The sequence below is a fragment of the Crocodylus porosus genome, unplaced genomic scaffold (assembly GCF_001723895.1).
Source record: "Crocodylus porosus isolate Cpor-Errol unplaced genomic scaffold, CroPor_comp1, whole genome shotgun sequence".
Lineage (NCBI taxonomy): Eukaryota > Metazoa > Chordata > Crocodylia > Crocodylidae > Crocodylus > Crocodylus porosus.
Genome location: NW_017728913.1, coordinates 6,129,862 through 6,155,591, shown reverse-complemented (window position 1 = coordinate 6,155,591; position 25,730 = coordinate 6,129,862). Strand labels below are relative to the sequence as shown.

The following is a 25,730-nucleotide window of genomic DNA, read 5'->3' as shown; positions in this document are numbered from 1 at the left end:
TTTTTAAGAGGAGGTTAGATGAACACCTTGCTGGGGTCGTTTGACCCCAGTACTCTTTCCTGCCATGGCAGGAGGTTGGACTAGATGATCTACTCAAGTCCCTTCCGACCCTAGAAACTATGAAACTATGGCCAGGGGGAAACAGAAACTAGAAACTATGAAACAGGGGGAGCCCTCTGGCAGCACATGGCTTTGGCTGAGTCCCAGGAGCTGCCCATAGTGGTAGGGAGTGGGACCAGGCTATTGGGTCCATTGTGTGGGGCTCCCCATGACTCATGTGCAGCTTCCAGGACTTGGCTGGACTCTCCTGGGGGAATCTCTGCGCGATGGAGCCAGTGGCCTGGCCCTACTTGCCGCCACCGTGCTCATGGGATTTGGCAGGGAGCAGGGCCAAGGTGGCCCGGCTCCATTATGTGGGGCTTCCTACCAATCCCAGCCAAGTCTTGGTTGCTGCACATAGCAGCAGGGAGTGAAGCTGCCTGGCTGTACTGTTTGAGGCTCCCTGCAGTGGCACATGGCTCTGACAAGGTCCTGGGAGCTGTGTGAGGAGCCCCAGGCGATGGAGCCAGGCTGTCCCCTTGCTTGTGCTGGCCCTGGCCCTGGGCTCCAGGCTCCCACCCAGCTGCAGCTTTCCTCTCAGCCACTGCTGCTTCCCTACCTGCTGTCCAGAGTGCTGCATCAGGGACAGGAGGAAGAACAACTGGAGGCTGGGGAAGCCTAGCAGTTTCCTGGGCAGCTGCAGCAGCCGTAGTAGCAGACCTACCCAGAAACTGTGCACATACCAGGACCGGTGCCCTCCTGTGGGCAAGGGTGGGAGTGCAGCGCGCTCCCCTGGCAGGAGTGGGTGGGGCTTAGTCATATGCAGTGCCCAGTAGGGGCAGTTATGGGCTGGGCTGGATACAATTAATTGGTGGATGCCCACCCGTGGACTTGAATAAATTGCCTAGCAGGCTGGATGTGGCCCGTGGGCTGTATTTTTGCCTGCCCCTGGACTAGCCTGACTCTTATCTCTTCTTTGTTACTGAAAAACCTACTCCCACGCCCACTCATGCTTCCCCATGGTGCTCTACACAGTTGGAAAAAGCTGCCTGACAACTTTTGCAAGGCTGCTTTTTTTTATACTTCTCTCAGCTTTTTTTTAGGACCTGTTGCCGTGGTGCTTCCAAATATAAAAAATGGCTGTTGGTGAGCTGAGACCATTGCTTACCATACAGACCAGTATTGTTTCATTTATTTCCTTATTCTCCCGTCTGTCCATCTTGCTGCTGTCACTTAGATTGTATGCTCTTCATTCAGGACCCATCTTGTACAGGCCTTAGCAGTGTAAAGCTGTGGTCATAGACTTCTAGCTGTAAAACTAATACAAGTGAGAAAAAAAAGTGTTTTCTTTTTCCCAACAGTTCATAGAGGGATCATTTGAAGACTATTTAAAATGTTTGGAAAATCCACAGGTATGTATTACTTTTTTCACTTTTTATAAGGTAAAATGCAAGATGGCTTGGTGAAAGCCAATTGAAAATTTTAAATAAGCTTGAAACCTCAATGCATTATATGTTTTCATATAGACTATATGCGCCTACACACACAGACATGGTATACAGTTCTGTGCTTATATGCACTATATTTAATTGATTTTTAAAAAGATTATCTGATAATGAAAAATGACAATTTTTAAAGAGTGTAAAATGACACATGGACAGATGTATGTGTGTATGTACTATGCCAGTATTATGCATACTGGTGTGTACTAGCATGGTGCTTGTGGTGTGTGTGACAGTATTGGATGGAAGAGAAATTAGGGGGCCATGGTTTCCGAAGTTGTTTCAAGATTATTAGAATGTGGTTATACCTGCCAGTTTCTTGTTGCATTTCCGTTTGTTTTTTCTGCAATTTGTCTCTGGCACTACTCCTTCACATTCAGCAGTGATACCACAGTTGGTACAGGTGCCATATTGCTTTTTAGGCTTTTGTTATCCAGGTGGTTTTATCATTTGGTATGTGACAGCTATGGAAATGGAAATACTGCTGTTCCAGGGAGTATTAACTTAACGTACAAAACAGCAATATTGTAAGTATGTTATTCTAACAGGACAACCTTCATTTTGGTTTTCTCTTCTTTTCTCTTTCTTTTTTTTTCTTTCATTTAAACATCCTTTTGCAGTATTTGCACACATTGTTCTTTTGTGAAAATGCCAAAAGATTAAACTTGTCAGTATTCTTTAAAGGAATTTCAAACAGTAAATAAAAGTCTAAATAGTGAAAAGAAAAGTTTAAGAAAAATAAATCTGGAGGTTTTATTTTTGATGAATTGGAACCAAAAAGTTTTTATAAGGTTGAAAACAAAAAGGGACTACATAGTAGCAGCACATTAGATTAAATAAGGATCTTTTTAAAGAGAATGTTATGTACACCCATTGCCGCCTCCATGCCAGTCAGTGGGAGAGACATGGCTACACAAATGAGCCTTTGTTTTGGTTGCTAAAAATAAATAGCAAAGGAAAAAATGGACTTATGTGGACATATTCAGAAATAAGAGGCACATCATATCTCAGTGCTGTATTGAACTACCACATTTGCTCAATGAACAAAACTCAGATGTAGTGCAGCTATAGTTAGTGTGGCTTTTTTGGCCCATTGAACAGGGCCATACTAGCATACCTGCACTATTTCTGGTTTTGGGGCCAGTAGGCACAGCTTGTCTCAACATGGCTTTGCTTTGTGATGTACGGACATATATCCTTGTCAATTCTGGTTTTTTTTAAATTGCAGGAAAAACTAAAAGAACCTGCAGATTCCTAGGTTAGGTTCTCTGTGGTGGTGAGAAACCTGTTTTGTTTCTGTTTTTTCTCCCTAGGTGAATTATTTTGATTAAATTAGATTGTTACTGCAGTAACATAAATCATTGCTTATAAGAATGTGATATGCTTACAGTAGAGATTTGCACTGGTGCAGTTACAGTATTGGCAAAACATCCTGTTATAGGCAAGTTTTATTATTTATTTGTTGTGTACAAAGTGTGTGCATGCATGTATGTATTTTAAGTGTGTTTGAGAAGCATCAAGACTGTTGATTAATATTCTCTGGTTTTGCTGTAGAATTTCTTTTCGTTTTCATGCCTTAGGCTTGTTCGCACAAGTGTAACTATGCCAGTTGTAGATGTTTCACTGCAAACCCTCAGTGTAGACCAGGGGTTTTCAACCTTTTTTGGTTGGTGTTCTCCTGGTGGCCAGTGAATGAGTGGGGGGGGTCCCTGGGCAGCTGAGCTGGGGGGAGGGGGTCCCTTGGCGGCTGATTGAGCAGGGTTGGGGGGGGGGTCTCCGGCACACAGTGACAAAACCAGAAGTGCCAGTGGCAAAACTGGAAGTGCCACTACTTCTCCACGCCACTGCTGCCTACCCCCTAGGGCCTTCCCAGTACTCCCAGGGGTACGCGTACCCCTGGTTGACAACCCCTGGTGTAGACAGTTGCACTATTGAACAGTTTTAGTTTGAGTTTCAAATTCGGCTGAAGCCAGGTAATTTTTTTTCCAATTGTAGTGCATGTGAGAGAGGACACATAGTGAAGCTTCAATAGCTATGCCATTGCAAAAAATCCTATGGCATCTGGCCGTAACTGAAGGGACAGAGTGATAAATTATTGTGAATGTTTGTTTGGTTTTTTTTCCTAGTGTGTTGGAGCTTGCCAGTGTGTTGAATTATTAAGGAAATAGGTCTTTCTAAATAACAACATGTGCAAACAGGCTTACTCTAGATCAAGCTGCCTCATTGAAGAATAGTCACCCAGGAATACTTATTCTTCAAACTCCATTTAAAGCAAACACCAAAGTAAATAGCTGTTTAAAAAACAATCAGTCAGTTCCTGTTTAAATTAATTACCTTTCACTTTTGTAGCAGATGTGATTGCTGGAAACCTGAAAGAGCAACAATCCATGAAGTCATCTTGGATGGACAGAACTGGGATTTCTGTTTCTAATGTGTCAAAATTGAAATGTCCTTTATTAAAAAAACCAAAACAAAACAGCCAAACAAGGCATCTGACAGCATTGCAGTATGCATATTTTAATATTAACTCCTCTTTTGTCTATCATCTGAAACTTAAAACATCATCTTGGATTCAAATCTAAATTAATTTTAGTTTTTACAGGAGGAGAAGGGTGAACCTAAACCAAAACCTTAACACTAAAAAGTTAACCCAAATAGTTTAGTTGCATCATGTCAGAGGGCTGTTGGACAGTATATTTGAATAGTAGTAAATACAGCAGCTTTCTCTTCTGTTAGTATTCTGATTATGACTCTTGTTGCTGTTGACCTCTGTTCTCCAGTGTTTGACAGCTAAAGGTTTAGTCTCATTGACATTGTTGGGCATTTGTGCTCTTCAATAATAACACCATCAAAACAAACACAATTGTTTTTTCTTATTGGCAGTTTCGGCACGTGAACCATGGAATTCAGAACTACATTTTCTGCTACAGAAATGGTCTCTTTAGTTAAGTGCTGAGGCACTTCTTCAGGCAGTACCAAGAATTTTTGTGGTGTTGATGTTTTACTTGTTATGTGGTTAAATAGAAGACTTTACTTCCAGGATGTTTATTCCGATAACTAAATTCAGTAACAAGTAATTTTAAGTATAGGATTGAATACAAGATTTATCTAACACTTTTTCTTTAACAGGAAACTCTTGCTACGACAACCTGTTCCAGCTCTTTGAGGGGAATAATCCAGAGTAGATTTAAAAAAAAAAAGAAGCTATTAACATATTTGCTTTGAATTCAAGATGAGTTTATTGTGGGGATGTTGAGGGAGAAAGTAATATTAGGCTAGGAACTTGTCTCTGGACAGGTTGCGCCTGTGTTTGTCCTGGAACAGAAATATCCTGGGAACTCTTATCAGAGTTTTTTTGAGTAGCTAAATAGCTAAATGCACTAAATGCACTGAGTTGATTCAGTGATGCAGTCTTGGGATAACTATTCAGACACACTTTGCAGTGTACTGGGATAAACTGTTAATACAGGCAGGCCTCGAATTACGACGATTTGAGTTACGACGAACTGCATTTACAACACCTGTAAATTGACACCCGGGTTTCAAAGTTCTGACCTGAGTTTCAACTTTACGATGCTGGACACTGGAGACAGGTCTGCCAGTGGAAGGGGAAGGCGAGGCAGGCAGTACCGGGGCTGCCGGGTGGCCATGGGAGGAGCCATGGTTCAAGTGACTGCTCACACTGGGGCGAGGCAGGCAGTGTCTGGTTTCTACTGGGCGGCCGCGGGAGAAGCTGTGGCTTGTCTGGCAGCTCTTGCTGCTTGTCCAGGAGGGCATGGGGGGGAGGGGGTGTGTCACCCTGGATCCGGTCGGGGTGGGGTGGGCTGTGCTTGGGACAGATCTGGGGGCACACGGCCCCCCCATGCCTTTCCGGACACGTGGTCAGAGCAGCAGCATGCCACTCGTCTGGGAGCCATTTGTCAGGCAGCTCTTCTGGTGCTTGCTCATCGCTGCTGCTACCACTAGAGCTCTATAGTACTGTACCTATACTGAATAAAGAATAAGTCTCAGTACTGTACTATACAATACAGTACTTTACAACAAGTTCATTGTGCTGCCCATGTGCTGTTTTGTTTCTAAACTTTTTCCAAACTGCCCATAATAATGGCAGAAAAGCATAAATCTGTCGGAAGTGATGTTTCTTTTTAAGAAACGTAGAACAATTACTACAGAAACAAAAATGGAAATAATTAAGAGGTCTGAAAAAGGTGAGACCTAGGAGTCTTTATGATGATCTAAAGCAACAATAATGCTCAGTCTTTTAGTGCAAGTAAGGCGTGATTTATGCCTTTTAAAGCCAGGGCCAGTTTTCATAACATCAGGGTCTCAGATGAAGCTGCCAGTGCTGGTGAAGAGGCAGTTCATGCTTTTCCTGAGACATTGGCTGAAATCATTCAAGAGGATGCCTCTTGTGCTCAGCAAGTTTTTAATGTTGATGAAACTGGGCTCTTTTGAAAAAAAATGCTTTTGAGAACCTACATTGCCAAAGTGGAGAAATCCATGCCAGGGTACCAAGCTGCTAAAAATAGGCTCACTCTTGCTAGGTGCCAGTGCTGCAGGTGACTTTAAACTTAAACTTTTACTTTTGTACCATTTGGAAAACCCCAGAGCTTTCAAGGGACATTCAAAGGCATTTCTCCCAGTGATATGGAAATCTAATCCTAAGGCATGGGTCAATAAGAACATTTGTGAGGATTGGTTTAATCATCATTTTGTGCCAAGTGTCAGGGATTATTGCAGCAAAAACAAGCTTGTATTTAAAGTGTTGTTAATCCTCGACAGTGCTCCTGGTCATTCAGCAAATCCTTGATGACATACATCCTGACATCTAAGTAACGTTTCTGCCCCTAGCACCAGCTCATTGTTGCAACCCATGGTGGTAATTGAATCCTTCAAGGCCTGCTATCTTAGGCGCACATTTGCCCAGGCCATTAGGGCGATTGAGAAGGAAGGTGAACCAACTCTGAAAGAATTCTGGAAGAATGTCAACATTTACCATGCGGTTAAGAACATTGGTGAGGCATGGAATGAAGTCAAACAATCAAATTTGAATGGTGTTTGGAGAAAATTATGTTCTAAGTTTGCATCTGACTTCCAAGGCTTTACAGACACTGTTGAAAAGGTGACCAAAAATGCTATTGAAATGGGCAAAGAATTCAACTTAGATGTTGCACCACAAGATGTTGATGGGTTGCTGGCATCACATTCTGCAGAATTAACCAATGAGGGTCTCATTGAATTGGAACAGCAAAAAGTGGCAGAGGAAGAAGATGTACCCACTGTTGAAGAGACTCTTGCTCAAACTCTTGACAACAAAAGTGTCGGCTGAGGCATTTTAACATTTGGAAATTGTCATGTCCCTAATTTGAGGAACATGATCCAGACGTTGAATGCAGTGCATCAGTGAATAGGGGCACATCAACATGTACAGCTGCTATGGAGAAATATACAAGCAAAAGAAGAGAACATCTGTCCAAACTTCCTTGGGCACTTCCTTTAAGAAATCAGACAAGATTTCAGGGAAACCTGCAACCAAGACTCCTGAGCCCTTCAAAAAGTCCAGCAAAGTTACCTCAAAGAAGTCCCTCCAAATGCATACGATTGCTATTTACAATATAAATACATACAGACAATTAATATAGCTACATGTATTTATTTTATATAATTAATTGAGTACTGTACAAAATTCTGGGTTATTTTTGGTGAAAATAGGGTGTCTGGCTTTTCAGGAACCAAACCCCCATTTATAACATTGTTTCCTATGGGGAAACTGGTTCTGAGTTACATTTTGACTTAAGACGCAGTTTTCAGGAACCAATTGTGTTGTAAGTCCGAGGACTGCCTGTACTACTTATAGCATTTATACTGGGACAATGGACATGGATATCTGAATTGTTGCATTTTGCCCTGGGATAAAATGGTTTATTTTAGATAGCAAGAACTCTTGTTTAGGAAACAGGCTAAAAGGGAAATGCCCTGGCCATGATGGTCTTCTAACACCAACAGATAAAGTCAGCTTTAAAAATGATAACAGGAGCTAGGGCTTCCAGCGAAACTTAGGAGCTTAAATCACTTCTTGAAAATTTTACCTGCTGGTTAACCACATTGCTGTTTTGCTTTTGAAGTTTTCTCTCAAATACATGTCAGCACCAAATTTCATTCTTCGTAATAGTACTGCTTTTGAATGATAAGTCTCATTTATATTTTTTAGTTACAGTAATATACAGGCATACCTCGTTTTATTGCGCTTCGCTTTATTGTGCTTCGCAGATATTGCGTTTTTTACAAATTGAAGGTTTGTGGCAACCCTGCATCGAGCAAGTCTATCGGCGCCATTTTTCCATTGGTTAGCATTTTTTAGCAATAAAGTATTTTTAATTAAGGTACGTACATTTGTTTTTTTTAGACATAATGCTATTGCACACTTAGTAGACTACAGTATAGTGTAAACATAACTTTTATATGCACTGGGAAACCAAAACATTCGTGTGACTCGCTTTATTGGGATATTCGCTTTATTGCGGTGGTTTGGAACCGAACCCGCAATATCTCCGAGATATGCCTGTACAGAGCAGTAGTGGAGAGCTGTTTTCATCCTCAATTCTATTCTAAAATACATTATTCTGTGTTCAGAAGGGGTATGAATGCACAAGTAATAAATCTTTTGACTGAAATCTAGGTTGTGTGTTATGTGCTATCTCCATAATAGTGATTTTTTTTTTTTCTATTTACCCAAATGTGAAAAAAAAAGTTTTGAATGAGTTTTGATTTATTTTTATTTTTCACTACAGGAGTGGGTTGGACAAGTGGAAATAAGTGCCCTATCTCTTATGTACAAGTAAGAAAACTCTTAATACTACTTAATGAGTCTTAGGTTTTCTTTGTTTTTTCTTTTTACCGTAACCGGCTTGAATTAATTTAGCTGTTTTGTTTAGCTGTTTATAATGTTAAAGATATAGTTAACAATTAGACATTACCTGAAATGTATTATAATTCTCTAAATACTGGCATCGACATACTGAAATTTACATTTGAACAGACTGTTAAAAGGCAGAGCAGATAAGCTTGTAAACATAATAAAATGTAGGCTTTGAGTAATGTCACAAACTTACCTTCACAAATGAAATTAGTAGTGTGTTCAAGTAGAACCATCCAGTTTGTAATTTGCTAAGTTTAATTTCATGATTGGCATAAAAATGCCTTTTTGTTCTTTGCTTGGCAGAGCTGTGCTAGTAAATCTCCATCACAAAGACTCATGCTATGAACACTTGATCTATATGCAGTTTTTATACTTCTCTCTCTTTTTTTCTTCCTTTCAACCTGAAATATTAAGTCTGGCTTGTTCTTCTCAAGCATAGATGAGTTGTACTTGTATGAAGGTGCTTCATACTAGTATAGGTTATTCTTCCTGCATGGGAATAGATTGTACCAACCTAAATCACACATACAGCAATATGCATCTGTTCACACTAGAAGGGTTGTGCCACTTTAACCATACTAACGTAATTAAAGCAGTGTGACTTTTTGTATGGACAAGTCTTAAGACTTGGTTTATAGTTACTCTGGTGGCAAAGTCATGTGGTAAAAGCCCTCATTTTTTGGCTATCGTTTATTCCATGCAGGGAACTAGTTTCAACTATATAAACTGTCTCTTATCTACCTTTAAAAGGGTTTGCCATCAAAGGTATGTCATCAAACCCTCCCGATGATCATGAAGGCTGCTCTGTCCCTCTAAAACACTATATTCTGTTGGGTGTACACTACATTACAGTAGTAGCATTTTACTGTTATTCTGTTTTCTCACATACAACAAACAACAATTCCCCAGAAATCAGACCCCCAAAATTGTGGTGCGTGTATTAAGCAGGGAAGGGTTGACTTCCTGGCTGGGGATAGAAACACCCTGATTTAATTCCAATTCCATTCTGATATTTCTGTTTAGGCAGCTGAAGGAATTGATTGATTTTTATGGCTCATTTGTTCTTTACTGCAGACATGTTAACAATCGTATCTTCTTTTTAATGATATTGATGCTCCACTAATCAAACTAACCTTTCTTATAGCAATTTTGCTTCCTTCTAGTCTGTCCTGGTCCTGTTTCATAGGTCTTTAGCTCTTTTCAAAATCAGATCCACTCATGAAGGCCAGTTTTCAGTAGAAGCTAGGCTTTTAGTGAAGCTGGAAAGGAAGGTTGAGTCACTTGAAGATTAGGCTCAGACTCTGGTCTCAGCAGCCATAACTTCGGAAAAAAAATTTTTTCTTCATTCTGCCTTTCAAAAACAACTTGCGTGTTCTATTCAGGAGTGTGTTGTATGCAAAAAATGAGTATTTCAATGTTGTGTAAATGAATGAACAAAGTTAAGTGTTGGTGTTTTTCTTATTGTTTGTAGGTCAGTTTGTAGCTTTCAGTATTTTACACTATTTAGTGCAAGTTAATGAGATTCTGATTTTGCAACTTGATGAGATTTTGCTTTAATTCTGGATTTGACCTTGAAAAACTAAGTTACATAACTAAAATATTACTGTCAAAGCACTTGAGTGAGTGCTAGATGCATGGGATTGCACATTTCTTTGTTAAATTTTATGTAGTCAGTGAGACTCAGTTTTCCATGACTGTGCTGGACTGAATGCACCTTATCTCTTCTGATTTTAGAAGCTAAGCAGTTCTGTACTTGGCTAGAACTTGCATGGCAGATAGTGTCAGAATCACAGGGGTCACAGTTGAATGTCTGGTGAATACCAGACCGTATAAACCAGTGGAATAGCAGGTTTTGCTCAGCCCTGTTTTCACTGTTGAGCTGATAAATAGGAATGTGGAAGGGGAAATTTGGGTTTAAAGTCTCAAACTTTAAACATGAAAATGAATGAACATATGGTAGGGTAATTGAACTGTTGGCGAGAATGTGGTAAACCTTGAGGGACAGCATCCTTGAATCTCAGTCTTGTTTCATGGTTTTTGCTGGCTAATTTGCTGGGGCAGGAAGGTGAAACTCCATTTAAGTCACTAGTTGAATTTTATTGCATCAGGATTGAGTTTAGCCACACGATCCTAGATGGAGCTGCTTCTCTGCCTTCGTGTAACTAGAAGGGAAGTATAGTGATGTAATAAGGAGACTGATTTGAAGGCAGGGTATATTTGAATCTAGGACTGTACTAGAGAAAAAAAATGTTGAATTTTTCTTTTTTAGACTCTTTTCTCTTTATAAAAAAATGTGCCTATGAATAAGTTTTCTAATTTTGCAGAGTTCGTTTGACCTGGTGGTATCCTAAGAAAGGAAGACATGTATTGCTGAACTAAGATTTAACAATTGCATACAGAGGATAATTCAAAAGGAATAAAAAAGTTAAAATTATGAGAGATTGATAACAGCTTGGAAATGAGTGATGAAGAGGGATAATTTGTCTTACTCATGCTTATGTGGAAAAGAAAAGGCAAATAAGCTGCACATCAACTTTACCAGTTAATTCTCCAGATCTGTTATTTCATATCATATTTGACACTTTGTGGTTACTTTGTAACTCCATAAAGCAGAGCTTTTAATTTTAATACAAATTTGGAATTTACTGAAGCAGGGATGTCAAGTGGCCTGCAGAGGTGGGACATCTGGCTTGTAGGGCTTCTCTGTAGGCTGTATTTGGCTCACGGGGCTCCTCCCTGCAGGTGCTAGAGCATCGGCGGTGGCAGTGTTAATCCCTGTAGCTGCCAGAACATCTGCTTCAGCATGGCTCTGGAACCCAGGGAATTAACCCTGTTCACTCCCCGCCGCCGCCTTATGTACCTTACTTGCCACAAAAATTGGGTTTTGTAGTTGTTCCTGGTGACAAAAATCAGTGCTAGGAGAAAAGGGCATGGGGAGTGGTAGTGGCATTGATTCTATTGGGTATCTGTGCTGAAGAGCAGCTCCAGCAGCCACAGAAGTTAGAGAGTCCGGAGGTGGGCAACAAAGACCATCAAGGGCATGGAGGACAAGTCCTACAACGAGAAGCTGGAGCTAGGCATTGTCAGCTTGCAGGAAAGGCGCTTAAGAGGGGACATGATAGCAGTCTTCAAATACTTGAAGGGCAGTCGTAAAGAAGAGGGAAAGAACCTTTTCTCTTGCTGCAGAGGAGGACAAGAGTCAATGGTTTGAAGTTGTAGCAAAGTAAGTTTAGATTGGATATCTGGAAAGACTTCTTTACTGTTAAAACAGTGAGGTAGTGGAACAGATTGCTTGGGGAGGTGGTGGACTCTCCATCACTGGAGGTGTTCAAGAAGAGGTTGGACAGGCACTGTTGGAGATGATCTAGGCATAGCTATGCTATGTTCTACTCTGGGTTTTTCCCAGGTTTCTGGGCTTTGCTGGTTTGCGCCCTTCCCTTTCTGCCACATGAGCCTTCCTCAGAGGTATTTGGTGTTGCGTACAGCCAAGATTATGGACTTCAGCTGGGATGTGCCAGTGTTCCTGCTGGGACTTAGACCCAGATATTCCTGGCTAGAGGGTCTTGTTCCTCTGCTCAGGGTCAGGCTGATTTGCCATATTTGGGGTTGGGAAGGAATTTTACCCCATGGTCATATTTGTACAGACTGTGGGCATTTTTGCCTTCTTCTTTAGTAGGGGACCATGGCCCTCTTCTTGGGCATGGCTCTTGTAAGTGTATATTGACAGCCTTTACAGAAATAGACATTGTCTGCCATGGTCCCCCTGCTTTACCTGTGGCAGGCTGGATGTTAAGTCTTGTGTTGTTTCAGGATTGACTATGTAGTTTTGCTGAGGAATTAGGTTGGGGCTCAGAAGCATTTTTGGGCAGTGCCAAAAAGCTCTCAACCTTGATTTGTAAGATGTTGGCATGCTGGAGTGGATGGTGGGAGAGCTGATTCTTGTTGTGGCAGGGCAGCCTTGACACCTCCGCTGTCTGCCTTGAGGCACGAGTGCACTTGCTGCTGGCAGTGAGCCAGGCCAGGGCTCCGTGGATGCCAGTGCAGCTACTTGAAATCTTTCTGTTGCCTGCTGCAAGCTGTTTTAACTCCATGACCAGTGGCAGGGACCTGCCTAGAACCCAGGCTGGCTGTGGTGTGCCGAGTAAAATGGCTTCACGTGCCATGCTCTGGCATGCATGCCCACCCCTGAATTAGAGAGTGGACTCTTATGGGATGGTTTGGATAGGGATGATCCTGCCTCAGGCAGGGAGCTGGACTAGATGATCCCTCGAGGTCTCTTCCAGTCCTACTTCTCTATGATCCTGTATTATTATTACTGTTTGCTATTCATACAGCAAACAGGAATTGATACTGTTATTTTTTTGTATTTGCCAGTTGACCAGAAAAGAAACTAAATTGAGACCTCTCTCTGTTATTATTTTAAAATGCATTTAAGTGTGGCAGAATCATTATCATTTTACAGATGGCAGGTTTGAGATGTTGATACTTGCAATTATAACAGAACCTACAGGTATTCGGGCAGTATTAGGCACTAACTGATTTGCCCAAAGTCATTCTGGAAATAAGTGTCAAGTCTAGGAGCAGTGCCAAAGTTCCCTGACTCCTACTTCAAGACTTTTGTCGTAGTGATCTTTCTCTAGTAATTATGACAAATAACAGTGAATTTTTCTAGAAGCAGAGACCCTGGATTGACTTTCCACTAGCACAGCGTGTGAAACGCTAGTTCATTTTAGGGTGCTAGGCCAGTATTGCCTCACTGGAAATATATCCTGGATTCTGGACTCCCTCTCAGATTTCTTTGGTACTCTTTTAATTATGTTTGTTTTCTCTGGTTCTTTGGCACTTCGAAAATCTTGCTTCTTGGCAGGGGATGGACAGAGAGAGATTTCTGTGCACTGCCTATGCTTTTAATGCCAGAACACGGCAATAAGAATATTGTGCTCATGAGTATTAGGTTAGGATAACTATCCCTCTGAAAAGTGACATAACAACATGATACAGTGATGTCTTTTGATATTATTTGTATTTGGTATGGTTTTGTTAAAAACAAGATGAAGATTGCATAAAAATCCCTTCCATCTGAGTATTAAATATGAGATGCATGCCACTTAATGTTTGGAGACACTTCAGTGGATGAGGATTTCAATACAGGCTTCCAGTGTTCTTTCTACAGCTTCCTGCTTATTGTTCCATCTTGTCAAGAGGAAGAATAATTTGTCATTTGAAATTATTCCTGTCTTGGTTGTGCATATGTACAGTAGCTCTTTCTTTAGGAAGGGAGGGTAACTTTTGTAAAAAAAAAAATTGCAGTTCCATTAAGGGAAACACTTGGGATAGTGCTCAATGAATAGTAATCAGTGGCATAATGGCATAATACCCAGTTTGGATGAGGCATTCAGTGGAATTCCCTAGAAGTCTGGTACTGTTTAATAGAGTACCCCTTGGCTTGCTCAACCCCCTGGCTTGCAAGCCAGATCCAGCCCCCAGCACCGTGTTATCTGGCCTGCAGGCTTCCCTATGGAGGCTGAAAATTTGGCTGCAGGGGAGTGCTACGATCTCTCTACTGCCAAATTTCTGACCTTGTGGGGAGCCGTGGGCCCCCTGTGTTAGACTGGGTACTCGGGGCCCAATTCCAGCATTTAGGGCCAGGAGGGAGTAGCACTAGGCCCTAGGACCTGATCCCAGTTTGTGGGGCCCTTGGATACAATCCTGGCATGTGGGGCCAGGCAGGGATGATGTTATGCCCCAGGGCCTGATCCTGGCATATGGGATTGGGACGGATCGAAAATGGAGCCTGATCCCAGCCTAGAGGACAGGATGGCAACCAGTGTTCAGTGCTAGGTCCCAATGCTGGTGCTTGGAGCTGGCATGAGGCCTAATCCTGGCCTGAGGGTGCCAGCCTAGGTTGCATGGGGCCCTATTTGGGCAAATCAGGCTGGGAAGTGCCAAATTGGGGCTTGATCCAGTTTGTGGATTGGCCTCAAGCCATTAATCTGTCCTGCAGGGCCAAAAGCTTTAGCAACACTGGTTTAATATCCTCATTTACAATTTGTAGGATGGGTTTATGTGTCTACTTGGCAAATCCAAGTCCAACTGGACAGAACAATTGCGTGCATAAATCAAGGCTGAAGAATGACAGGCTAGGCTACAGTGCTGCAGAACAGGACCCTGAGGGGTAACAGTGGATCATAAACTGAATATGCACCAGCAATGTGCTCATGCTGTGGAAAAAGCTAACAGCATCCTTGGTTGTATTAACAGGAGTGTCACTTGCAAGTCAAAAGAAATGCTCTTTCCACTCTGTTCAGCACTGGTGAAACCTTATGTGAGGTACCGCGTCCAGTTTTGACCTCATACTTCACTAGCGATGTGGACAGATTAGAAGGAAAAATAGATTTGAAAGCAGAGAGCAGCCAAAATGATTAGATGTCTTTATTACAAGGAAAGGTTGAAAGCACTAGGATTATTTAGCTCAGACGAGAAATTTATGGGGGAGTTGATAATAGTGTTCAGATACCTGAAGATTATTATAAAGAAGATGAAGATTATTCTCTGTGGCTGCAGGGGACAGGATTTAGCGCAGTGGTCTTAAATGGCAGCAAGGGAAATTCAGGTTGGGTATTAGGAAGAACTTTCTGACTGTGCAGTTGGTTAATAAGGCTACTTAAGAGTCTTGTGTGTTTAGTCTCCATCCTTGGAAACTTTTAAGGGCAGATTAGACAAGCATGGATGGTCCTGCTTTGAGCATTTGGACTGGATGACCCCCTTAAGTGACTTGCAGCCCTGTGTTTCCTCTGATTGTAGTAGTAAATGTGAGCTTGCTGCTCATGGCAGTTTTTTCTGAAAAGGAGAAAGGGTAGGAGGTAGGAAATGGGTAATAAGAAATGAAGGATGTAGAAATGGGGGTGAAAGCGAGAAGTGGAAGGTAAAAATAGTAGTGCAGAACAATGGTGCTCAACTCACCAGGTTTCATGGGCTGGATTTGGAGCAAGGAGCTGTCTGTCTTCTTGCCCATGGGGCTGGAGTATACTGGCAGCATTAATTGCTGTGGCTCCTAGACTTCTGGCAGCCACTGCTCCTTCCGCTACCAAACTTTCAGCGCTGAGGGTCAGATGACACAACTCTATGCTCCAGACCCAGCCAATGCAGCTCCCAGCAGGTCTAGAAATGTTGTGGCAGGATGAATGGTGGCAGCTCCAGGTGACATGGCAGTTATTGTTGTTACCACTCACTGTGCTGCTAAATTACTGCACTCTGGAGTACACTGCAGAATGGATGATACAGATCTGTGACCTGTGGTCCGTATCTTGGTGGTCCCTAGTGTAGAAAGTGTTTATATTTGGGGCTTATTACACCAGTTTTTAAAACATAATGCTTGCAAGCTTAATTTTTGTTTTCTGTTCAGAAGTTGTGTATAGTTGTCTGTTATGGAATTATATGTCAGCAATATTCAAAACCATAAAATTGTCCTAATTTGCAAGGCTTTGCTTACCATTAGGGCTGGTCACAAGTTTCTTTTGAATATATTTTGGTAGATGTGTGTTTATTTGAACAGTCCTTTTTGTGATTAGAGTACGTTTTCAGTAACAATGCTTTGATTTATTTCATGTCCAAGATGAAATATTTTTTTCTGAACACTAAATATTTTATTCTTGGGAATGCTGCTCTAGTGCCTGATGGAAGATGTTCAGTTTGCTTGCATACCCTTTTTCCTGTATGGCCAGAATTTTCCAGTAGGGCTAATTTCTTCTATGTTGTGTATCGTAGCCAAGACTTTTATGTTGCTGTGACTCTCCTTTTCAAGACGGGAGAACATGACACATCTTTGAAATTGTAGTCCAACTAGAAAGCTTGGCCTGTTAAAGAAAAAGGGAGTGTGGGACACCAGAGTGCTGTTGCTTCTATGAGGCATATCAAGATTTTCAAAGTGTCTGCTTCCAAAAAAAATGTAATTCAATATTCCTGTGTGCCCCTTGAATCCACATTTTAATATGTTTTGTTCTTATTGGGACTTTTATAATTTTAATTCTTGATTATTTATTTATTTATTTATTAATAGAAAGGATATCATAATCTATCAGGAACCAAATGCTGCCCCTTCATGTGTAACTGAAAATGGCTTTCCTGACAAGGTAAAAATGTTTTTTTTGAAAAAAAATGTAAGAAAGAGTGTCAATTAAAGTCTTATTACTCAGTACATACAGTAATATATATTTTCAGTTGCTTTGGGCTAATTAAAATGTAGGAATGTTTTAGCTGCCTATACGTTGTAATGAAAATGCAAATAAGAGCAATAGAATTAACAGGGTCTGGGTTTGCACTATTCATAGCGCATTAATTCTGAATATTAGAATGAAACATATATTGGTATTGGTTACACTTGGATCTGTTCTACTAGGCATTAATATATGTTTTTGTTTATTTAATCAGGGTCTAATACAAAGGGTACGTTAAATCTCCCTCTATGGTACATTTCTGTAAAATCAAGTCAAACCCACTTACACAGTTATATATCTCTGTTAGTAATTTTTATTTGATTAGGTCAAGTGAACTTTTACAGAAAATGGTACATTTCCCAATGTCATAATTATGAGGTATTGAAAATTGCAATATATTATATTGGCACACAGTTGCATTAAATATATGCTTTCATGATTTTAAAACACGGAAAATGACAGTTTTTTAAATGCCCTCTTTTTAGGTATTGCTGTGTTTTTCAAATGGAAATCACTATGACGTTGTTTACCCAATAGAATATGCAGAAAAGGCTGCTCTCTGCCAGTGTAAGTACTGATTTGGTTGGTAGGTTTCATACTGAAACGCATGCTTTCACTAGAGTCCTAACAAAGATTTCCATCTATTTCATGCTGTTAAGACATTTTCATGTAGTTCTTTTCTTTTGCTTAAAGTGTGGTTGTGTTTAAATTGTAGTATTTAGTATTTAAGGATACAAGTGTCAGTCAAGGGTTTGAATTCTAGTAGGTCCAAGCGCCCATAGTTGAAGTCTGTGGGAGCTGCAGGTGTTTCACGGTTTTAAAGATCTTGCCTGTACAGGTTAACTTAAACTGTATTTCCTGTTCTCTTTCAGGAGACATTGAAATGTGTTTTCATGAAAATAACTGTTATAAATATGATTGCAAATGAAATTTTATACAAAATTGTCACTAGTTTTTTTTTTTCTTAGCTGTTCTTTATGAATTACTTTATGATAAAGTATTTGGTACTGATGTGAATAAGATCCTAGAGGAACTACATGCTCCTGATGTGACAGAAGAAAGTAATGGCAGCAGTGAAATATCTTCTGAATCTGAAGCAGATGATAACTACAAGTAAGGGGGATTTAAAAGTTAATAATTAAAATACAGATGCTTCAGCAGTTCAGTGCTTAGCTTTTCAGTAGAACTTCTGGCAAGAAGGAAAATATTGTGTACTTCTGAAAATAATTAAAGTAGCAGATAAAATCAAGAGAGAATGTAAATGCTTATGAAAATATTACATTAGTAAAAATTCACAAGCCCTAGGCTTGATATGCTGTGCTCCCTTCTGTGCGTGAAGAATCCTCATGCTGCCACTGTTGCTTGCACCTCTTTCTGTCAAAACTACACAAGGAATTCAGAAGCTTTTCCATCTCAGCATGTGGAAAAAGAAATGTTTTGAGGTATGGGGGATCAGGGTGGAAGGCTTTATTGAATTCTCTACATATTGAAAACCGTGGGAGAAATGTGGTTGAAATTTCCAGGGAAACAAGGCCAAATTCTGATCTCATTTGAATATGTGTAAATAATTAGTAACTCCATGGACTGTTGCTTCTGAAGTACACTTGAGAGCAGATTTTAGAAAATAATATGATTCTGTTTGAGCATCTTCCTCTGTGGAAATGGAAAGCTTTTTGGAAGACTGTCCCATAGTAATTAGAGGAATTGTTAACTTTATGGCTCCCACAAAAACAATCCTCTTTAGGGTTTGGATGGAGTCAGTGGACTCATGGGTGTTCTTTGCCTCTCATCTGTTTGCTAACATTTACATGGGTGCTGCAGGATATGTAGATTTAAATGCTTGTTTGTTGATCTTAGATGTTTTAATTATCACTGGGGCTTTGACTTACTAATTTGTACTGTATAGCATTGTCACTTGGTTATGGTGCCCATTTATATTTCTCAGTGTTATTCTTGGAGCCATTGCCTCCATGAATTTTTGCAGAAGTCCTGGGGCTTTTGGAACCACAGCAGCATACCCCCACTTCCTCACAAAATGACAGAAGCCACTCTATGGGGACTTTGTGTTCCAGTGTGGCATTTGAAGTGGAGAATATACTGCAATCTGTGAATCTGGGGTAGTCAGGCTCTGCTCTCTTACTGAGCTGAAAGCCATAAATTGAACTTTGTTGAAGGTACCACAAAAAGACCAAATTCTAGGGAAGAGAGGAGCTCTCTCTTTCTCTTAGTTGGAAAAATTACCAGGCAGTTCATCTGGTGGTAACATAGAGTACTTCTGTGAAAGGAGAGCAGTCTTTGTAGCCAGAAGGCCAGACAGTGGGAACATGCCCCATTCATTTCTATTCTTGAAGCTCCTAATCTTGCTCTGCAGTAATTTTGTAGATTATCAGAATTAGAATTCTTATTGGGGTGCACTGATAAAACTTTTTTTGGCCAATACTGATGGCCGATTATTAGCCAGCCATATTGGCTGATATTGGTCCGGTAGCCAATATGCAGCCCAGCAGCTTGGAGAGCAGGGTCAGATTTGGTAAATTTGGGGGTGGGGCAGATTGAGGCCCCCATGGTGAGGGAGGGAGTGGGGCTAGGGCAGGGGCAGGTGCTGCCCAGCTGGGGTGGGGTGGGCTGTGGGATAGAACCACAAGTGGCTTGTCTGGGGGATGTTGGTGAGGTGTGATGGGGACGGCTCCGCTGCTGCGCACACCGCGGGGGAAGCATGCGGGGCATATGGCCCCTCTCTTCCCTTCCCATTTTGTGTGCAGGGCAAGGGCGGGCTGCCTGCTGCAGGCTGGGGGCTGTGCTAGCCTCTTCTTGTCAGCAGGGCCGGGCTGGGGCTGCGGGCGGGGTGGGGGTGCTACGGCAAAGTTTTTTGGGTGGCTGTAGGCCACCCTGTAGACCCCATCCTAGTGTTGTTGCCTGCCCTTTCCTGCCCCCAGCACAGCCCTGGCCTAGCCCCCCCCCACCAGGAAGAGGTTGACACAACCTATAGCCCCAAGCCTGCAGCAGGCAGACAACCCGAGCCCTGCACACAAATCCGGGGACCACATGCCCCCCATGCCTCCCCCAGGGTGTGTGCAGTGGTGGGAGCCATCCCTCCCCCCCACAAGCACCCCCTGGATAAGCCACCATCCCACACTTTGCCCTGTCTGCTGGGCAGAAACTGCTCCAGCCCCCACTGCCTCCATCACCATGGGGGCCTCGATCTGCTCCCCCAACTCCCTTTCACTCCCTTTCCCCTCCACACACTTACCAGGTCAATGTTGCTCTACAAGCTGCCAGGGCTGCACTCCTGGCTGTTGTGTATGCTGTCTGCGTGCATGCATGCAACATTTATCGGTGACATTATTAGCTACACCGATCAAAAAAAAATAAAAAAGCCAGTTGCTGCTAATATCAGTTTTCCTTCTATCGGAGCTGATCCGATATGGACCAATTATATTGGTGCACCTCTAATTTTTATGAAAGTACACTGGCAAATTCTATCAGATTTATAAAATGGCTGGGGTATGTATTTGGGAGTTATACTAAGATAACCAAACTCATTTTCTGTCACGTGTACAGTGCAAGCTGTAAACAGTGCAAGCTTGCTTGCCTCGACCCAAATTGTATATAGCTGCTTGTTTTCTTTATTTTCTTTGTTAAAAATAAAGTTGGCTTTGGAGTGTATTTTATTAACTGTTTAATTGAAATGAAGCATCTTCATAACAAGAGTAAATCTGTTTTAGAGAAACTAAAGTTTTCTTAATAAATGCTATTCTGGGATGCAGACCATTTGGAAACAATCAAGCTTTGTTCAAATACTACAGATTTCCCATAAATACTGTAGGAAATATAAAAACCCACTGTTTCCTTTCTGTTGCTGGGAGGTAGACTTCCAAACAGTGGCAGGTGTAGAAAATGAGGGTAAATGAGTGTGGCCTGATTCAGGCTAGGTAATAAATTTGGGTTGATTTAGCATGGCCGTATTTGTTTTTTCAGTTGATTTTTGGGGTGTTTTCTCTCAAGACCTGATTATTAAAATTTCAATGAAAGGATTAATTTCTCTGCCAAATTTTTACCAGTTGATGAATAGCTAAATCTAATTCTTAACTGTGCAGTTTTACTTAAAGCTGCTTTTGAATTTTGTTGTACAAAAAGAATAACTGTCTAATTTAGCATGAAGGTTAGGATTATTTTTTGTGCATATTTTGGAGATATTTTTGATCACAATCTGAGTCCTAATTACATCTTTATGATTTACCTTGTTCTTTACAGAAGTAAGACTGCTGCTGTTAGTGATATGAATGGATTGAAGTCTCGTTCTGGCAGCAAGGTATTTTTATGTTAACATTTCTTTCTTAACTGTAGTTGGCTATTTTGTATAAAGTTTCATTTTTTTTGGAACAACTGAAGTTTCTCATTTTTAAATGTTTAGTAGGAGAAATATGTAGCTTAAAAATTGTTGTAGTAAAGTTAGCACTTCAGGCGCCTATACACTTGCAGCGTGCTGCTCCAGTGCACTGTAATTACAGCATGTTGGAGCAGCTTCAATTAATCAAGTCTGATTGAGTATGGTAGTTACTGCACTCTAGCGTTGCTTGTATTAGTATCCCCATGCTGAAAAATGGTGGTGGGGATGCTTTAACTGAAGTTCGTTGAGGGAGCTTTTTCAGTGCAGGGATGCTTATACAAGTGATGCTCTTGGCATTTTAATTAGAGTGGCTTTGAGAGCTGCTTTAATTAAAGCACCCCCCCGTCCCACTCCTAGAGCATGTGTATAAACACCCTTTGTTACTGTGCGTTTCAAGCAAATCCCCTTGAATTTACCTTTCGTGCAGTTAATGCTTGGTTCTCCACTGCTTTGTGTTTCATTTGAAAGTTTGAGTGGTATGATGTTTAGTAAAATGCAGTAAATGTGTGTGTGTTCACTTGCTGCTTTGTTCTCTTTTGTGCAGCACCTTAAGATCAATGGAAATCCCACCTCATCTACATTGCCTAGAAAAGTTGTCAAATCGCTCAACCCATCAGTTTATAGAAATGTTGAATATGAAGTTTGGCAACAGTCCAAACGGGGTAAGTTTGCCTTATTCGTGCAAGTTGATCATCAGCTCTTAACAAGGTCCCATGAGAGTCAAGACCGCTCTGAGCAGTAGCAGGGGTCTGTCCACATGGGTCAGTCTGCTGACTTGGAGTCTAAGTGATAGCTTTTCATTCCCAGATTATTTTTGGAGGAATGTAAAATCACACTAGACTTTGTTACTTTGCCTAAAGTGTTTTTATATTTGGTGGGAAGTAATTGTAATTTGCAATTTTACTGGTAATATGTTTACAGATCAGCAAAAACGAGATTTTTCCATTGCTGCTGGCATGCAATATTCAGTTGGAGATAAATGTAAAGTAAGTAGTTTTGAATAGTAACTTTTCTGTCTTCTTTCTGATGTCAGTTTTTTTCCTGTGGCTGTTGGTTTAATTACATTGTCACTAACTGTGTATGTTTTCATTTGTTCATGATGATGCTTTTGAGGAGGCTTCACACAAGAAATACAGACCAGCTCCTGCAAATTCAGAAGCAATTCCTTATTTATATACAGAACTGACTAGTTACAGCTGTACTGTAAGCTTTTTTTTTTTTTTTGATCAGTGACTGTTCTCTGCAATGTATTGTCCATTGGCTATAGTCAGTAGTACCTAGCTGAGGTCAAGATCATAATATACATTTTTTCAGTTTGACTCTTGTGTGTGTCCTGGGCAAAAGTGTATTGGTTGAATAAGTTCAAGAGGGTGTACATAAGGATATTGTCTGTAGAAAGTTATCTTGGCCTGGGAAGGAAAGTAGTACTGTTTTTGTATACACGTGTTACAGAAAGCCACAGTGAGGGAGGAAGCATCAGTGGCTACAGTTGGCAGTATATAGAAAGAATAATCGTAAGCCTAGTAGTGTTCAAGTGATGTCCGGATGGTCAGTATGACTTTCTGCTGGTAAGTTACCTAGTTTCAAGATGATCTGTGGCATAGGTCCTCTTAGTTCAGACTGCCCCTGGGAATCTTCAGTATGAGCCACCATTAACTGCTTGTATTAGAGTGGCTGTGCTTTTGCATAGGCCTCTTTGATAAAGAATACCATAATTAGCAATTCAGCACTTTTCAAGATTTTATCTTATGTCTTCTCTTAGTATTTTCTGTAACATCAAGTGAATTTAGAAACTTGTGAGAGAGGGTCAGCAAGAAAGGATCCCAAGCAGTGGGAAGAGTGCCATGCTGAATGAGAAAGTGGTCTAGGGGATTTTAAACTGTAGCAGGCATTCCAGAGTTGTACAAGTAGTTGCTATGTATCTGGATTCTGTTTAAATTTAGTAATCTGATTTCCACCAAGCCTGATTATGTATGTTGCCAGAGCAGTCTACAAATAAAATCAAGAACTTGTGTTTTAATTGCCATATCACCTAGGTATGAATAAGAGGAGCTGCAGGAAAAGCTAATGCTGGTATGTTGAGAATGTTGCACATAATGTCAGCCTATTTGGTCACACAGTTTGTTTTTTCTTTGTTCTCTCATTTCTGCATCCATATTTTACCTCTTTTATGGAGTGCAAACTCTTTGAACTAGAGACATAGGAAAGACTGACTGACTGCTGATATGAGGCACAGTGGGTCTCTAGATGTTTCGGTTATTACTATAAGTAATAATGGCCTACTCATTGTGTACTTAAACCCTGAATCACATGAGTTTCTTACATAACATGTTTGTGAGCTGTTTTGTAGTACCATAAAGAACTTGTTAAAGAATTTTATTTTTGCATCAGTTTAGATTTTTGTTTTCAGTACAGGCCTGGGCCGTAACTGGATAGGACAGATGACTACTGAATGTGGAAAACACAGAGAAGTGGCATGCTACTGCTTCAGGTGTCAGGCTGTAGTGTTAACCTGGTGATTGGTGCTTAGGCTAAGTGTTGGCGGCTGCCCTATAAACCCTCATTTGAGGTAGTTTGGATGGAACACTTTTGTTGGGGTTTCTCATGCCCTGCTTTATGGTTCTTTGAACTGCTGTAAGATGAGCCGTTTGTATTCTTTTTGAGTGAATTATGGCTTGTGTCCTAGGCACACCTTGAATTCTAGGAAGACAATAGAAAATTATTCAAATGGTTTAGCTTATATCCTCACTGTTAAGTGGATAGGTTATGCCAGCTAAAGTAAAAATCTCTTCTTGTGTGTTAGCTGATTTAGCCAAGATTATTGGCCAAACTGATTTTTATGTAGATTGGTGCTGGTTTACCGGCAACACGTGAGAGAGTTCAGATTGACTCTGCAGCAAAGTCATACACAAAAATGATGTGTAAACCAGCAGGGGGAGCTGGTAGCTTTACTTTCAAAGTGTGAGCCATGGTCAAAGTTAGTAAATAAATTGAGTCACCAGTATGCTACCTTATACTGACACTGCACAGATGAAACCTGTGTGACAACCTCTGAGGCAAAAGAGTGACAAGTAGTTGGGTATCCAGGAGAATTGAACTAGTAGAACTTCTTTCTTTTTTTTTCTCTTTTTCTTCCTCTGTTTACCCCCGATTTTGTTTTGTTTTTTGTTTACAGAGAGAGAGAATTTAGTATTTGTGCTTTGAAGAGAGAGGAAGTATAATTCAGTATTCTTTTGTGCTCTCAAAATAGCCAGGACAAACTTGAAGTTGGCATAGAACTGCTAACTTGTATTTCATTTTTGATGTTTAGCCCTGTACTAATATTTGCAATAATCAGGTGAGGAAAGTTTTTTTTCTTTTGTAGAAGAATTACTTGTTGAATGATTCATCAGCAGTTGATTAGGCTTGAAGTTGACCCAGTTGGATTGATATGGAAGTGAAATGCAAAAGAATAAAGTTGATTCCCTCTAGCAAGATGGTATATACAACCCATTGCTTTCAAAATCCAGTCCATAGAGTATCAGTCTAGAGATCAAAATTGGGGTAGGGAAGGATTAAAATGTTGCACTTTGAGAGGGTTATGCTTTATGCCATGAGGTATAAGATATGTTTGACTGTGGAAGTTAGTTTCATGTTAAAGTAGGGGGGAAGCCTACTAGCCACTGGAGAACAGAATGCACTTTGAAGGCTGCAAACACCATCTAATTCTACTAGTGGACAGGAATGGGAAATGGAGAGTCCAGTGAAGAAAGGTGCTCTATAATCTGAAGAAACTGGACAACAAGAGTTTTTCCTTTCATAAGGTCAACACATCTAAGGGCAGCTCATCAACATCCTTGCCTATCTTGGCTTCTGGCATTTCTGAAAAGCCTAGACAGTTACTCTACATAGTAAGTACTTGAAAGGGAACTAATATGCACTCCACTGCTTCCTGCACTGGTGTTGAACATGGAGAATGTGGTCTGGCTTGGGGAATGGTGGATGGTGTTAGTGGGATTTGGTTGTTCTGTCCTTGTGGCCCACTGATGGACTACAGCCTACTATTTGAAAACCATGATCCAGAGGAAACAATTGGGGCTAGGATCCCATTGTTCGCAGCCACTGTGTATGCGTACACATGTGCATGCACATGAGAGAACCCAGGCCCTAGGAAGTTTCTTGTCTATGCAAATAACAAACAGTGAATGGTGGCATAACACCCCCCCTCCAAAAAAAAAAAAAAAAAAAAAGGTAAGTAGGGGAAGGAGGTCAAGTAAGCAGTGAAATATTATTAGCATGTTAAATAGTGGCAGTACGCCAAATACCTATAAAAGATTTTCTACCTTTTATTGACAATTAGCTCTAGAAAAATAATCTGTTTTTTGCAGACAAATAGTTGGTGGTTGTGTCTGTTTTTAACAAATAATGATTTTACAATTTTAATTTAAAAAAAAGAGCAATTTTTTGAAAGGAGTTATAGCTAAGGGTTTACTTAATTTGCAGCAAGACAAAACAATTTTTTGCAGCTTGATCACTGATTAAAGAGCTGACTTTTGTGGGCATTTCCTGGTAGCCCTGCCCTTCACCACTGATTGGCGGAGAGGCATAGATCATATAAATATAATAGCAAATTCTGCAGAAAGTAAATTATATAATTTAATCATATAACTCTAAATAGTACATTT

The 25,730-nt window shown here is 40.8% G+C and overlaps 1 protein-coding gene across 3 annotated transcripts in view; it reads left to right on the top strand.

Annotated features, from left to right (window-relative positions):
* The window catches only part of OTUD4 (OTU deubiquitinase 4), a 67,724-nt gene that overhangs the window by 7,418 nt on the left and 34,576 nt on the right, over positions 1 to 25,730 (top strand). For all 3 annotated transcript variants that reach the window (XM_019534421.1, XM_019534420.1, XM_019534419.1), the window contains exons 3-10: positions 1,401 to 1,451; positions 8,333 to 8,379; positions 16,520 to 16,592; positions 17,162 to 17,243; positions 17,645 to 17,789; positions 20,931 to 20,988; positions 21,611 to 21,728; positions 21,988 to 22,052. In XM_019534421.1, the coding sequence (XP_019389966.1) occupies positions 1,401 to 1,451; positions 8,333 to 8,379; positions 16,520 to 16,592; positions 17,162 to 17,243; positions 17,645 to 17,789; positions 20,931 to 20,988; positions 21,611 to 21,728; positions 21,988 to 22,052 (639 nt within the window). The remainder of the gene's footprint in view (positions 1 to 1,400; positions 1,452 to 8,332; positions 8,380 to 16,519; positions 16,593 to 17,161; positions 17,244 to 17,644; positions 17,790 to 20,930; positions 20,989 to 21,610; positions 21,729 to 21,987; positions 22,053 to 25,730) is intronic.